This window comes from Trichosurus vulpecula (genome assembly GCF_011100635.1).
Source record: "Trichosurus vulpecula isolate mTriVul1 chromosome X unlocalized genomic scaffold, mTriVul1.pri SUPER_X_unloc_2, whole genome shotgun sequence".
Taxonomy (NCBI): domain Eukaryota; kingdom Metazoa; phylum Chordata; class Mammalia; order Diprotodontia; family Phalangeridae; genus Trichosurus; species Trichosurus vulpecula.
The window spans coordinates 2,288,980-2,302,742 of record NW_023494378.1 but is presented as its reverse complement, the minus strand read 5'-3'; the positions used below and the strand labels follow the sequence as shown (position 1 = coordinate 2,302,742).

At 41.2% G+C, this 13,763-nt stretch overlaps 1 protein-coding gene across 1 annotated transcript in view; it reads left to right on the top strand.

Annotated features, from left to right (window-relative positions):
- The window catches only part of VAMP7 (vesicle associated membrane protein 7), a 68,356-nt gene extending 64,996 nt beyond the window's left edge, over positions 1-3,360 (top strand). The window contains exon 8 of the mRNA XM_036740538.1: positions 2,364-3,360. Within this exon, the coding sequence (XP_036596433.1) occupies positions 2,364-2,432 (69 nt within the window). The 3' untranslated portion in view covers positions 2,433-3,360. The remainder of the gene's footprint in view (positions 1-2,363) is intronic.
- The last annotated feature ends 10,403 nt before the right edge of the window (positions 3,361-13,763 follow it).

Genomic DNA, 13,763 nt, shown 5'->3' with positions numbered 1-13,763 from the left:
AGAAATAGAAGTTATATGGTGGCAGATTTTGCCTTAATATAGGGAAATTCCTAACAAGGAATAGTTGCTGTGAGAGCTAGTGAATTCTACATCATTAGAAGGGTGAAAGCAAGTGAAGATACTATCAAGTAGCATTCACTTCAGAGCAGGGTTGAATTAGGTGATAAATGGTTAAGATCTCTTCTTTATAGGTGAAGAGGTAACAGGTACGTGTGGTTGACTTGATTGGTGTATTGGTTGCTTTTACCAAATAGCTTTTTTTTTCCTTTTTTTCATTCTTTGTTACATGGGATGGCTTGCTGGCTATGGGCAGAGAGGAGAAATACTTAAAAATGAAAGTAAAAGCAAAATAAATCAATAAACATTTCAGTTTTAAAAATATTATATCATGGGAATCACAGAATTTGAGAGTAGAAGGGACTTTAACAGTCCAACCCATGTTCAGAGGGGGCTCGTCACTATAATATACCTGACAAGCAGCCATCCAGCTTTTGTTTGTAGCTCTCCAAGGAGGGGAATCCCACCACTTCTGGAGGTAGCCCATTCCATTTGGGGATTGTTCTCATTGTTAGGAAGCTTTTTCTGACATCAGCCCCAAATTACAACTTCTACCCATTTCTTACTGGCAACTGGGGCCAAACAAAACAAGTCTAATCTTTCTTTCACACAACAGCTCTTCAAATACTTGAATCTTATCGTGTTCCATGTAAGTTATCTCTTCCCAAGGCTAAACATACCCAGTTCCTTCAGCTACTCCTCATATGACATGACAGATGGCCAGCCACCATCCTGGTTGCTTAGAACTGAACACAATTCTCCAGGTTAGGTCTGACAAGGGCAGAGTCTAAAGAGACTGTTACCTCCTTAAAGGAGTCTTGGAAGTTAGACCTCTTTTAAGGCAGCCCAAAACTGCGTTAGCTTCTTCGGCTGCCATGTCATACTGCTGACTCACCAAGCTTGCAGTCCATTAAAACCCCCCAGATCTTTTTCAGGCAAACTGCTGCCTTAACCAAATCTCCCCCATCTTATGCTGGTGAAGCTGATTTTTTTCTACCCAAGTACAAGACTTTACATTAACCCCTATTGAGTTTCATCTTCTAAGATTTGCCCCAAGATTCTCCTCTTTTAAGATCCTTTTGGATCCAGACTCACCCAGCTTCATGCTGGACCTGCCTGGAGATCACTGGGCCTGGCCAAGAGGTGGCAAGGAGTCTGCCTACACCAAGTGCCACACTCCTTTATCCTCTTCTCCCTTGCCTCATTGCTGTGGAAAATCTAAGTCGGTTGGCAGATTTCCTGTGCATTTATTTGTATGTTCTCAAATCCCCGTTTTTCCTTCTCATTGCAGTTGTTTCCCTTTGTGTCTTTAGAATTTCCTTCTTGAGCATCTCCCCTTCCTTCTGGGCTGATTCCCCTTGAAGCATGAGATCATCCCTATCCTGCCTTTGAAGTCTGCCTTCCTCAAATCCCAAATAACATGTCAGATTATGCCCAAATTTCCTCTTCTTCTCTGGTGGTCATCTACCCCTAGTGTTCCCATCATTTCTGCCCTAGAAATAGTTCCTCTATAATACTGAAAATCAGATTCAGAATAGAATTTCCCTGTCTACCTTTCGAAGGATAAAATTATCATCAGTAACTCAAGAATTCTCTCATCTATACCAGAGTTATTAAGTGCATTCCAAATTCCTCATCTATGTTTTCTTCCTTTACAGGTAGTCTGTAGTATATTCAGATAACAAATTCTCTTCTATTTCTCCCTTCACCTAAATCCAAACATCCTCTGTTTCCCTTAATGTGTCAGACGTGAGCATGCTCTTCTACTACATGGGGTATAACGCACTTTGCCAGGAGGTGGCACCAACTACCACTAACATTTGCACTGAAATGTCATAAACTCCAGTTGTGTCAAAGAAATTAGTGCCTGACTTAAAAAAAAAACAATTAGACAAATTCTGAATTTATCAATTGGATCAGCTAGCCCATCAGTTTGTATAGGAAGGAAGCGTAACTTGATAGGCAGCATAGACGGGTAGAAAGAGCTGATCTTGGAGTCAGAAGACCAAAGTTCAAGGTCTAGCTGAGAGTCTTAGTAGCTGAATACATCAACAAGTGGTCCCTGAGCTTAGCAATTCTGCTTTGTAACATGAGCATAACACTGACATACTTAAGCTACCTTACCACGGTTATCATAAGGGAAAAGCAGTTTGCAAACCTTAAAGTACTTTACACACACGAGTTGTTAATGACTCTCAAAATGATGGGACCAGTGGGGTATAGTGAGATGATTCCTAATGGAATGTACTTTGGTTGGAATGTCCTAAAGTACTTTGCTCACGAACAGAAATGTCATTTCTCCCCAGATCTTCATCTACGTTGTTGTGTCAGTCGCCTGTGGTGGGCTTACCTGGCCAAGCTGTGTGGCGAAATAAAGTCAGAACAATCTTAAGCCAAGAACATAAGGGAGCAAGGATTTAAGAAGCAACCCAAGTAACTTCCTCCTGATTGCTACTGTCCATCCCTTCCTTCCACTTTTCTTCCATCATCCCCAGACTGCACTTTTCTTTGTGTATCTCAGTGCCCCCAATTGGAGCCATCCAGTCCACTGCTTCTGCACCACTGCCACCTTGGTTGGAAAGGGACTTGTCATTTTGAACTCTTTGCTGTCACCCAGATGGAGCCATCCAGGTCTCCAATTGCTACTTGAGAATAAAGAGGGCACACATGTTGGTGTGACCATATACACCGAAGCATTTGCACTTTAATGGAATCCAATGCATCTCAGCCTCATCCCCTCTGATATGTATGGACGGACACCATTCCGAGTAGAGAATCAGTAGTGAGGGCACACCTTTGCTCCTTTTGGGGGGTTGGAATTCCAGGATTGGTGCTGTCCGTCCGTTCATGTAGAGTCCACTCAAGGCCTATCATTGCTAACCAGGTGGGGATCAGATCAATGATTAATAGAAAGCACCTGTTGGAATTCCTCAAGTCCATTCATCCCATATCGTATTTTCTGGCATCCAGTTCAGAAAAATGGACCAAACTGTTTCTCTGCTTTTCTGTTGCAATTGAGTTGAAAAAGTGATGGTTTCATTCCTGTCCAAAGTTGGAACAATGTTGCTACTTTCCCTGTTGTGTGTTTAAGTATTTTTGTCCTCTTTGGGGGAGGGGCTCTTCAGATCAACCCTCTTGTTCCCAAAGTGGTTAGAACTGCTTTGGCCAAGCATGATACAGGAAGAGACACTCTTAACAGCTTGGATTGGCTTGGAAGTTATTTAAGTAGAACACAGGAAATCTTTTTCTTATGGGGGCTTAACAGTTCTGTTGTCTTGAATGAATAAACTGAATGCCAAGTCAGCAGTGGAGCTGGTGTGGTAGCTGAGAGCACCTCTCTCCCCCCATCTCCTGTATTGGGTTTGGCTACAGACTGCACTTCCTTCAAGGCCGGGCCTGTGCACATTAAGTGGCTGTCTGCAGTTGGACAAGAGATTGAGCAAATACTTGGCCAGAGCTCAGGTCACCAAGCAAAGCATATTTTGGTGACTGAACAGCCTTCATTGGGGGTGGGGGCAGGATCCTTTAAAAATTTAAATGATTTCAAAAATCATTTGACTAGAATGGAGATGGAAAGAAAGCAAATAGTATGATGCATAAAAGGAACAGAAAGCAATGTAATGAGTCTGTCTTGGAACCTAGCTAGAGGTCATGTAGTTTAAAGGACACACCTGCCATCAAGGAAATTGGTATGTGTATGTCTCAAAGGGAGCCAGGGGTCTGTCTGTAGATTTCTCAATAAGTGCCCTTCAGTGAGATTATAGGAAGCTTTGACCCCTTTGTTAACTGAAGAATTAGTGTCTGTGCTCCATTCTCTTCAGATTGCAGCTCCTCTTGAATTATCCCAACCATGTGCCTTGACTATATATGCATCACATCATGTGGCTCGCAGTGCCTATCCTTTTAACTGCATTCCATAATTCACACTGTTTTATTGGTACCTGCTCCTTCACCCCCTTCCCTTAACCCAAAATACACACTGAAAGTATTACTGTCTCCCTTCTTATCCCCACTCCCCCACCCCCTGTGTTGATGCCTGTTGGTCAGGTCTATCACAGTGGCCCTTTCAAATCTTTTTTTTTTAAATATTACTTTAGCCTACCAGGTCCAGAACACAATTGTGCGTCCTTGGGTTATAACCACCAAAATAGCTTTACTCAGAAGCAAATGGCTTCAAAGTCTAATTCCCTTTTGTGTCCACACCTGCACCAAGTTACCAGTGCACCTAACTGTGCATGTTTCAGGGAATTGACTTTGCTCTTGATTCTATTTCTGTATAAAACCACTTTTAACAAAGATGCTCTTGTCTTAAAAGAATGCGTTCATTGACGGCGTAAATGAAAAGCTTCACCTCTTGAAATAAAACGACACAGAAATGTGAGTGGCCTTTGTTTTTAAAACATTTGCTCTCATGACTTCATTTTGGCAGCCAGGAGGTTGTTGCCTCTGCCAGAGTGGGGCAGTGTTTGGATGGTGAGGAAAGTCCATTTTAAAAGTGCTTCCTGAGCAACCAAAAGGCATCTGAGCCACTGGGGACTCTGAGTGACATCTTGAAGAGTTTTAAGATTTTCATTTCTCCACTTACTGAAAATCTTATGGGAACCTACAGGATGAGTACATACAGAAACAAAAATGAAATTCCGGTTTCTGGCCTTTGTTCCACCTAAACACAAAGGTAATGGATTACCAGGGTTGAATTTCACAGGACCTGAGTCCATCCATTCTACTTGTCTGCCAGCCAGGAGCTCCCTCTACAACATTCCCAACAAGTGGCCATCCAGTCTCCACTGGAAGGTGCCTTTACCTCCAGAGATGCAGGAGCATTTTGGGACAGCAGTGTCAGGGATGAAGGTGGATCTGGACTCTCATTGATATCAATGTTCCCACTAACCCAGAAGATTGCAACCCCTCCATGCCTGCTCATCCTATGGGATTCCTGTCCATGTCCTTCAGTAAGTTGGTAAGTTTTTCTTACATCAAACCTAAATCCTTCTCTATGCAATTTCAACCCAACCCATTATTCCTAGTTCTGCCCCTTGGAGCTAAGCAGCCCAGTGTCTTATCCCTCTTCCACTTGACAGTCCTTTAGATATTTATAGAATCATAGAACTTGAAGGAACCAGCCTCCTCACTGTACAAATGCAACTGGTGGCAGAGAAGTTAAGTGAATTGCCTAAGGTCATACAGATAATAAGTATCAGAATCAGGACTTGACCTCAGCTCCTTTGACTCCAGACCTAGAACTTTTGCGGTCCTGGTATCTTATACAGATACTGTTACATACTTTAAGGTTTGCAAAGCATATTATAACATATCTCATTTGATCCTCATAACAGCACTGGGAGGTAGGTGCTGTTATGATCCCCATGTTACTGTTTCAACAATCTTGCTAGCAGCTACTGTGGCTGTGCAAAACCAACAACTGGCTCACAGAACACTGCAAGCCCAGGTTCTTTTGATCTGCTTTACTAAGGAAAGCAGCGTTAAGGGGTTAACAATCTTACTTTAATCCAGCATACGAATATCATTCATTTAGTTCAGGGGAAAAAGCAAGCACCCTGAACTTCAGAGCAAACACAAACAAATCACAAATATCAACAGACCTTGTCAGATTCAAATCCCAATACATAGTTACCAGGGTTTAACAAAGTCCCAACATCCGGATTTACAAGCTAGAGGTCTCTTAACTACAGCTGCCCAGAGTCTCCACATCAGCACACCACCAAGTGTGAGAGCCCTAAGCAAATAGCTCTGTTCTCTCTTTTTATGCACTCTTTAGCAGTCATCAAACGTCATCTGAGCAACCAGAACTTAAGCTCTTACTATTGGCTCTGGTCTTAGCAACTCCCCTTAAGACCCTGAGGGCTTTCATGCCCACCCTAATAGATAGGGGTTTGGGCCTGGGGCTTAGCACCTAATAAGACTCAATCAAAAACACCCAACTTAATTGATATTAAAGTTACAAAGGAGGAAACTGAGACAGATAAAGGTGAAGTGGCTTGCCCCAGGTCACACAGCTAGTCATTTGGCTGGGGCTGGATTTGAATTCGGATCTTCCCAACTGCAGGCCCAGCATTCTGCACTGTGGTGCCCCCTCCTTATAGCCTCTTAATAAAACTATTCCCTAAGCGTCTGACCTAGGCCAAAACTTTTCTCTTTCTCTGAAATTCCATTAACTTGTGGTTTCAACTGCCTCCTTTATGATGAACTCTAGACCTGCACTTTCTCAATTCAACAAGCACTCAGTGAGCACATAGCTGTGCTGAGCGCGGGAGATAAAAGCAAAACAATGAAAATAGCCCCTCTCATCAGGGAGTATCTTCTGCTAGGGGTGGGACAGGAAATTCAAGGCTTCCAACTGCAAGGGACCTCTGAGAGTTCATCCAGTCCCAACACCACCATTTTACAGATGGGGAAACTCAAGCCAATGGTCCCATGGTTCATAAGTGGCAAAGCTGGGTTTTAAACCTACAGCATCTGATGGCGAATCTAATATTTTGTCCACTGTAACATGAGGTGCAGTGTTACATATAGGGAAGGCCAAATAGGCCAATTTTGGTTGCTTCTCCCCCTGTACTGGTATACCCTTCCAATAAAGCAACCTTTTCCATACCCTGAGGGGTAGGCTTGTTATACTTTATGTGCGCTTTAGCAAGCCCTTTACAGTATGCCTGTTTTGTCCCACCCAGAGGGCTCCCATAGAGTTCTGAATGCGAGATGGTGGCCAACAAGTGACTCCACAACCTTAGGGACACTTAGAACATTCTAACCCCTTTAGCTTGCAGTTCTTCTCTCTGCTCATAAGGTTTTGATCTACATGGACACCTACTGCAGAGCCCGCATAACATTATTGTTACACACAATCCTAGGGCACTTAGGCTTAGGCCAGCATCCGAATGACTCTGCCTAATTGGGCTTCTTCTTCACCAAGATTTTCCCATGTGTCCCAAGAGCTTACAGTCCCTCTCTGGCCAGGTTGTGGCATATATATTCCCCACCACAGCCCACCTCCTACCATTATACTTTTCTATACTCTGGCTTGAGGCCCACTGGTTCCCACACCCCATTGTCTATCATGTGCAGTCCCAGAGCCCTGGGCTCACAACAGCTATCTATAAGTGAGAATCTGGTCACCAGGAGTCAAAAGATACAAGTCTTTTTAAAAGAAAAATTACAGAGAAGAAACAAAATATCAATATTCACAAAAGAATGATCCAAATCACTAATTAAACAACTCTGAAGTTTTCCCCTCAGATGGGCAGGTGAGCATGCTGTGGGCAGTTGGCACACTAACATACTGTTGGGGAGCTGTGAGTTAGTCCAACCATCCTGGAAAACTGTTTGGGCTTGTTTGAGAAAAGTTGCCAAAGTGTTCATAGCCTTTGACTCAGATATATAACACTTGGGCTTGTACCCTGAAAGGTCAATATGATGGAGGTGGAGCGGGTAATAAAATGATGTGAATTATGAAATACAGTTAAAAGTACAGAACTCATAACAAAATATCAGTGGCAGTACTGTTTCTTAGAGCAGAAAGGTAGAAACAAAATGGGTGCCAGTCAATTGGAGATTTGTGGTACATAAAGTTAATGAAATACTATTGAGCTACAGAAAATAAGATGAAGAATTCAAAGAATATGGGAGACAGAATCAAGAAATAATACAAGGAGCCCTTCACAACCTGGGCCCTTCCACCTTTCTCATCTTCTTGCTCCTGACCCTCTTCCACGTACTCTGATCCAGAAACACTGGACTCCTTGCTATTCCTTGCACAAGACACTCCATCTCCCGACTTCCTTTTCATTGGCTGTCCCTCATTCCTGGAATGCTGTGCACCTTCCCATCTCCACCTCCTGGCTTGCCTCACTTCATTCAGGTCATAGCCTTTCCCATTCCCCTTCAATGTTAGTTGCCTCCCTCTGAGATTGCCTCCAGTTTACCCTGTATATATCTTGTGTGTACATAGCTATTTGTATGTTATCTTCCCCCATTAGAGAACAGGGACCGTTTTACCTTTCTTTTTATCCCAGGTACTTAGCACAATGCCTGACACAGATAAATAATTGTTGATTTGATGAAAATATGGGAACATATTAGTTGTAGAGCAAAGAAAAGTAGAATCAGATGATTTGCATGATGATAACAATGTAAATGAAAATCACAGCGAGACATCAAAATTGAGATTATCTCCTATGTCTAATCTTGGCTTCAGAAAACTAACCCTGATTCTGTCTCTGTTAGAAGTGTTCTATTGAGATAGGAGGGAATATTGGGCAAAAACGCAAAAGGAATACCTTTTATTTAAAGAAATAAGAAAAAAACACCCCAGACACGGATCTATCATTCAAAGAACAATTGACATAGTATTACATAAATTGTTTGCAAAACAAGAGAAAGAAGACATCCTACCAAACGCCTTTTATGAGACAAATGTGGTCTTGATATCCAAACCAGGGAGAGAGAAAGCACAGAAGGAAAACTATAAACTAATATCTAATGCATATCAATGAAAAATATTAATTATTGAATATTAGCAAAGAGGCTATACAGTCATATTAAAAGCAGTACACAGTATGACCAGTGTGGATTTATATCAAGAATGCAGGGCTGGTTTGATATTAGGAAAATTATAATAATTGTTAATAATATTAATAACAAAAACTACACAGTGATCTGTAGGTTTTTTTTCAAAAAGCTTTTGACAAAATATGATACCAATATATCTTAAAAAAAAAAAAGTCAAAGCATCTGAATAAATGGACCATTCCTTTTCATGGCAAATTATATCTAAAACCAAGAGGTAGATGATCTGTAATGAAGAAATGCTGGAGATAAGCAATGATATCTACTCATTACTGTGATATGGTTCTAGAAATAGTAGCTGTAGTAATAAGAACAAGAAACTGGAGCGATAAGAATAGGTTTTTTAAAAAAAAACTACATGATTATAATTTTTGTAAATGATGCGATGGTTTACTTAGAGAACTCAAGATTCAACCAAAAATTGAAACAGTAACTTCAGCAAGGTAACAGATTATAAAGTAAGCCTACAGAAACCACTGACTTTTCTGTGTAGTACCAACACATCCCAGCAGTAAGAGATTTTTTTAAAAAATTAAAATGAATATATAAAATGTATTACATGTAATCTATCAAGACACAGACAAAATATAAGATTACTGCTATAAAACACTTAACAGAAATACTTAAATAATTGGGGACATTAATTGTTCATGTTTGGGCTGTGCAAATATACTAAAAAAAAAAAGACAGCATTTTACATATTCAGTGCTAGCAGTCAAACTACCACAGGTTACAATTAGACAAGATAATACCAACTTTCATCTGGAGGAATAGAAGATCAAAAATCTCAAGGGAAATGATGAAAGAAAGCGGGACAGAAGGGAGCTTAGCAATACCAGATCAAACTATAGTACCAAACAGCAGCCATCAAAACTACTTGGAATGGATTAAAAAGTTGATCACTGGAACAGATTAGGCACACAAGGCCCAGAAACAGTGGAGTAATGATTGATAAATTGGAGAACGTCAACAGCTTGGATCTCTTTATTCATTCCTGATCTCCAGTCTTGCATCTCCAACTACCTGTTGGATTTTGACTTGTGGCATTCTTTTGGAAGATGAGTCCTTAAGTTGTCCCTGTATATCCTGTCTTAGAAATTGATATTTTTCTTGTATAGAATTGATGTTTTCTTTCAATGTTACTGTGTTATACTTTTCTTCTACTTTATCCTGCACTCCTGGATTCCTGCACTGTGGCTTGAAGCTTTTCTATTCTGCTATGAAGGCCATAAATTCTACTTTCACAATTCTTATTTCTCTCAAACTATTCAGGAACATCCTTCTGTGGTTCTCCAATATCTTGAGAATCTACACAGTATGTGCCTCATCAGGTATTGATCCATTTTCCTTAGTTTTGTGATATCCATAGGTATCTGGATTTGTTTAGCTGAATTGAAGGCCACATTCCCTTCTGTCATTAGTACTTCCCTGTTGGTTTATCTGCTTGTGCTCAGGGTCTTAGAGCTTTCTTCCTTCTGAGATCTTTGGTAATTTCAGTCTTTTTTCCTTATGTCTCCCTATTGCTCACTTCTTTTTCCTGGTACCTAGGTGGCACAGTAGATAGAACTCTAGGCCTGGAGCCTGGAAGACCTGAGTTCAAATCTGGCCTCAGACCCTGATGAGCTGTGATCCTGGGCAAGTCACTTCACCTTTGTCTGCCTCAGTTTCCTCAACTGTAAAACTGTAATACTGTAAAAAAAATAATAGCCCTTATCTCTCAGTGTTGTTTGTGAAGATCAAATGACAATAATATTTGTAAAGAACAGGTCTGGCACATAGTAGGCACACATGCACGTGTGCCTCTGTTCTCTCTGTTCCTGAGAAAGCCAGCATACTTCAGTTCCAGCTAGAACAAGTTTTTGGCTTTTGGCTTTTGAAAGTGCAGAGCAAGGTAGTCAGTGGAGGAGAGGGTGCTGAATGAGTATGTTAACCTTCTCTATCAGGTTCATCAGGTTGTTGCCTCACTAGACGTCTTGGTGTTAAAACATGGAGACAGCTGAATGTGTGTTATCTCTGGTGCATAACTCCTATTTTGGAAAAGTTTAAAAGTTTTTGAGCATCTGGAAAGGTATCTAGCCTTCCATCTTGTTCATCATGTGACCCTGAGGTCCTCCAACTGTCTGTTGGACATCTTGAATATCTTCAAACTCAACATGGCCAAGATCGAACACGTTATCTTTCCCTTTAAACTTTTCTCTGCCTCATGCCTTCTCTATTATTGTAGAGGGCAACACCATCCCCTCCCACCCCCACCCCCATGCCTCCCCTGACCCCCATCCCCCAGGCTCACAACCTAGGAGTCGTCCCGGACTTCTCACTATCTCTCGCATCCCCATATCTAAGCTGTTGCCAACGCCTGCTGATTTCACCTCTGCAACATCTCTTAAATATGCCCCCCTTCTCTCCTGTGACACTGCCGTTTTGGTACAGACCTGGTCACCTCATGCAGTACCTGCTAGAGGGGTGGGGTCTGCCTGCCTTCCTGAAGTCTCTCCCCACTCCAGTCCACCCTCCATTCAGCCACCAAAATGATCTTCCTAAAACAGATCTGACCATGTCACACACATCTTCCCCCACTCAGTAAACCCCAGTGGCTCTTGTACCTCCAGGATTAGATACAAAATGCTCACTTTTTGGCATTCAAAGTTCTTCATAAGCTCCCTTTCCAGTGTTCTTACATCTTACTCCCTAACATGGACTGTGATCCAGGGACGCTCACTTCCTCTTTCCTAAACAAGACCCTCCATCTCCTGGCTCTGGCCATTTTCTCTCGCTGTCCTCTGTGCCTAGAATTTTCTCCTTCCTCCAGTCCAACTACTGACCTCTCTGGCTTCCTTCAAGTCCCAACTAAAATCCCACCTTCTACAGGAAGCCCTTCCCCAGCCCCTCTCAATTCCAGTGCCTTCCTTCTCTGAATTGTTTCCTATTTATCCTGTATGTAGCTTGTTTGTACATATTTGTTTGCATGTTGTCTCCCGTATTAGATTGTAAGCTCCTTGAGGTCAGGGCCTGCCTTTTTGCCTCATTTTGTATCCCCAGTGCTTAAGCACAATGCCTGACCCATAGTTGGCACTTAATAAATGTTGATTGATTGATTGATGTCACATGTTTAGTACTGAAACATTGTGATTTCTTTAAGTACTGTCATCATGGATCAATCTTTTGAAAATAGGGTGGCTTCATAATATATGGATTATCATGTAATGAGTATTTTGGCACACAGAGGCCTACTCATAGTGAGTAGACCTAGGTATAAAACTTTGAAATCATATCAGAGTACTAAAAGGAGCTGTAAAATAATTTATAACCAAGTTAGCCCAAGAGAATACACCAAGAACATATTCTGTAAACTACCAGACCAATTTTACCACTCAGAAATTCTTGATACAGTCCCAGTAGGGGCCAGTAAATGGGAATTGGATTTTAAACCTCCGTCTAGGGAAGAAGAGTTGCTCAACCTGAATGGGCAAAGAGGGCACCCCAGCGAAGAAATCAGGAGGTAGACAGACCAAAATTAGAAGTCTCCCATATGGATGAAGCTAAGTCATGATTGTATTTGTAAGTGAGGCCAAATTCATATTTCATAGGTCCAAAATAGAGTCTTTGCCTTTGGGGAAGGCAGGTGATGGCTCCATGCCCAAAGTCAGAGCAGTGTCTATGAGCCAAACCAAAATTAAACATCGGAGATAATGGGAGTGACTTATATCAGGAAACTTCTCTGTAGTGACACTGTCTTCCTAGGGAACAAAAATGGGAATTTTGGATTACTCAGGTGTCAAAATTATTACAAGACTGGCAGGCATATGTATAGAAAAGAGGAAAAGGTTGATTGAGTCTTTGACTCTTTACAGAGCATAAAGGCAACCAAGCATGAAATCATATGGCAAATCTGTTAACAAAGACTAGACAGACAATGTAACGGTGATGAGACACCATGGCAAGTATGTGCTCCATTGCCTAAATCTATAATTCATTACAAAGCAGAAATGTCCTCTGAATTTGTAATTCACATAAGTACCACATTACAGAGACTGAAAGAATTCTGGGGGCAATCAAGCATGAAGCCCCCACAATCAGAGCAAGTGTACAATGGCACTATCTACAGCAGCTTTGTGTTTGTGTGATGGTTTGTGTTCCTCAAATCCCTTTTTACCACCAAAATGTGCAATGAACCCTGTGATGATTTCAAATACTGTAACTCACGTGCTTTTTAAAAAAAGATCTATTCATTAACTGCTTGCATAAACTGCAATGATAACTTTTGCCCCCATACAAGTTTGATTTTTTTTACTTTTAATTTTATTAATCCCTCCTTTGATTTTCAGGATGTCCACGTTAGTGTTTAATTGGGGATTTTTAATTTGTTGTTTTTCTAGTTTTTTTAGTTGCATGCCCAATTGCAGTGATTCAAAAATAAAATATTTGCTTTTTCTCTTCTTTTTATTGATTGTAAGCATTTAAAGATATAAATTTCCCCCTAAGTACTGCTTTGACGGCATCCCACAAATTTGGGTATGTTGTCTTATTGTTGTCATTATCTTGAATGAAATTATTGATCGTTTCTATGATTTGTTCTTTGACCCACTCATGCTTTAAGATTAGATTATTTACTTTCCAATTAATTTTTATCTATGCTTCCAAGGACCTTTATTGAATGGAATTTTTATTGCGTTATGGTCTGAGAAGGGTGCGTTTAATATTACTGGTTTTTTGCATTTGTTTGTGGGGTTTTTATGCCATAATCCATGGTCAGTTTTTATGAAAGTGCCGTGTACAGCTAAGGAAAACAGGCACTGTTCTAAGTTCTTTAAAAATGTCATCCTATATTGTCCTCACAACAACCTTGGGAGATAGATACTGCTATCCTCATTTACAGATGAGGAAACTGAGGCAGACAGGTGAAGTGACTTGAGCTGGATCACACAGCTAGTCAATATCTGAGGCTAGATTTGAACTCAGGTCTTCCTGACTCCACCCCCAGCTCTCTATGTCATGTCATGCCACCAGCTGCCTCAAGCAGCTAGCTAGCAGTACTCTATGCACCACCTTATCTGTATCAGGCTTCTTAAATATGGGAGATCAGAGTTGACCAATAATAGCCCTAGTCATTTAAGTATTGGAAG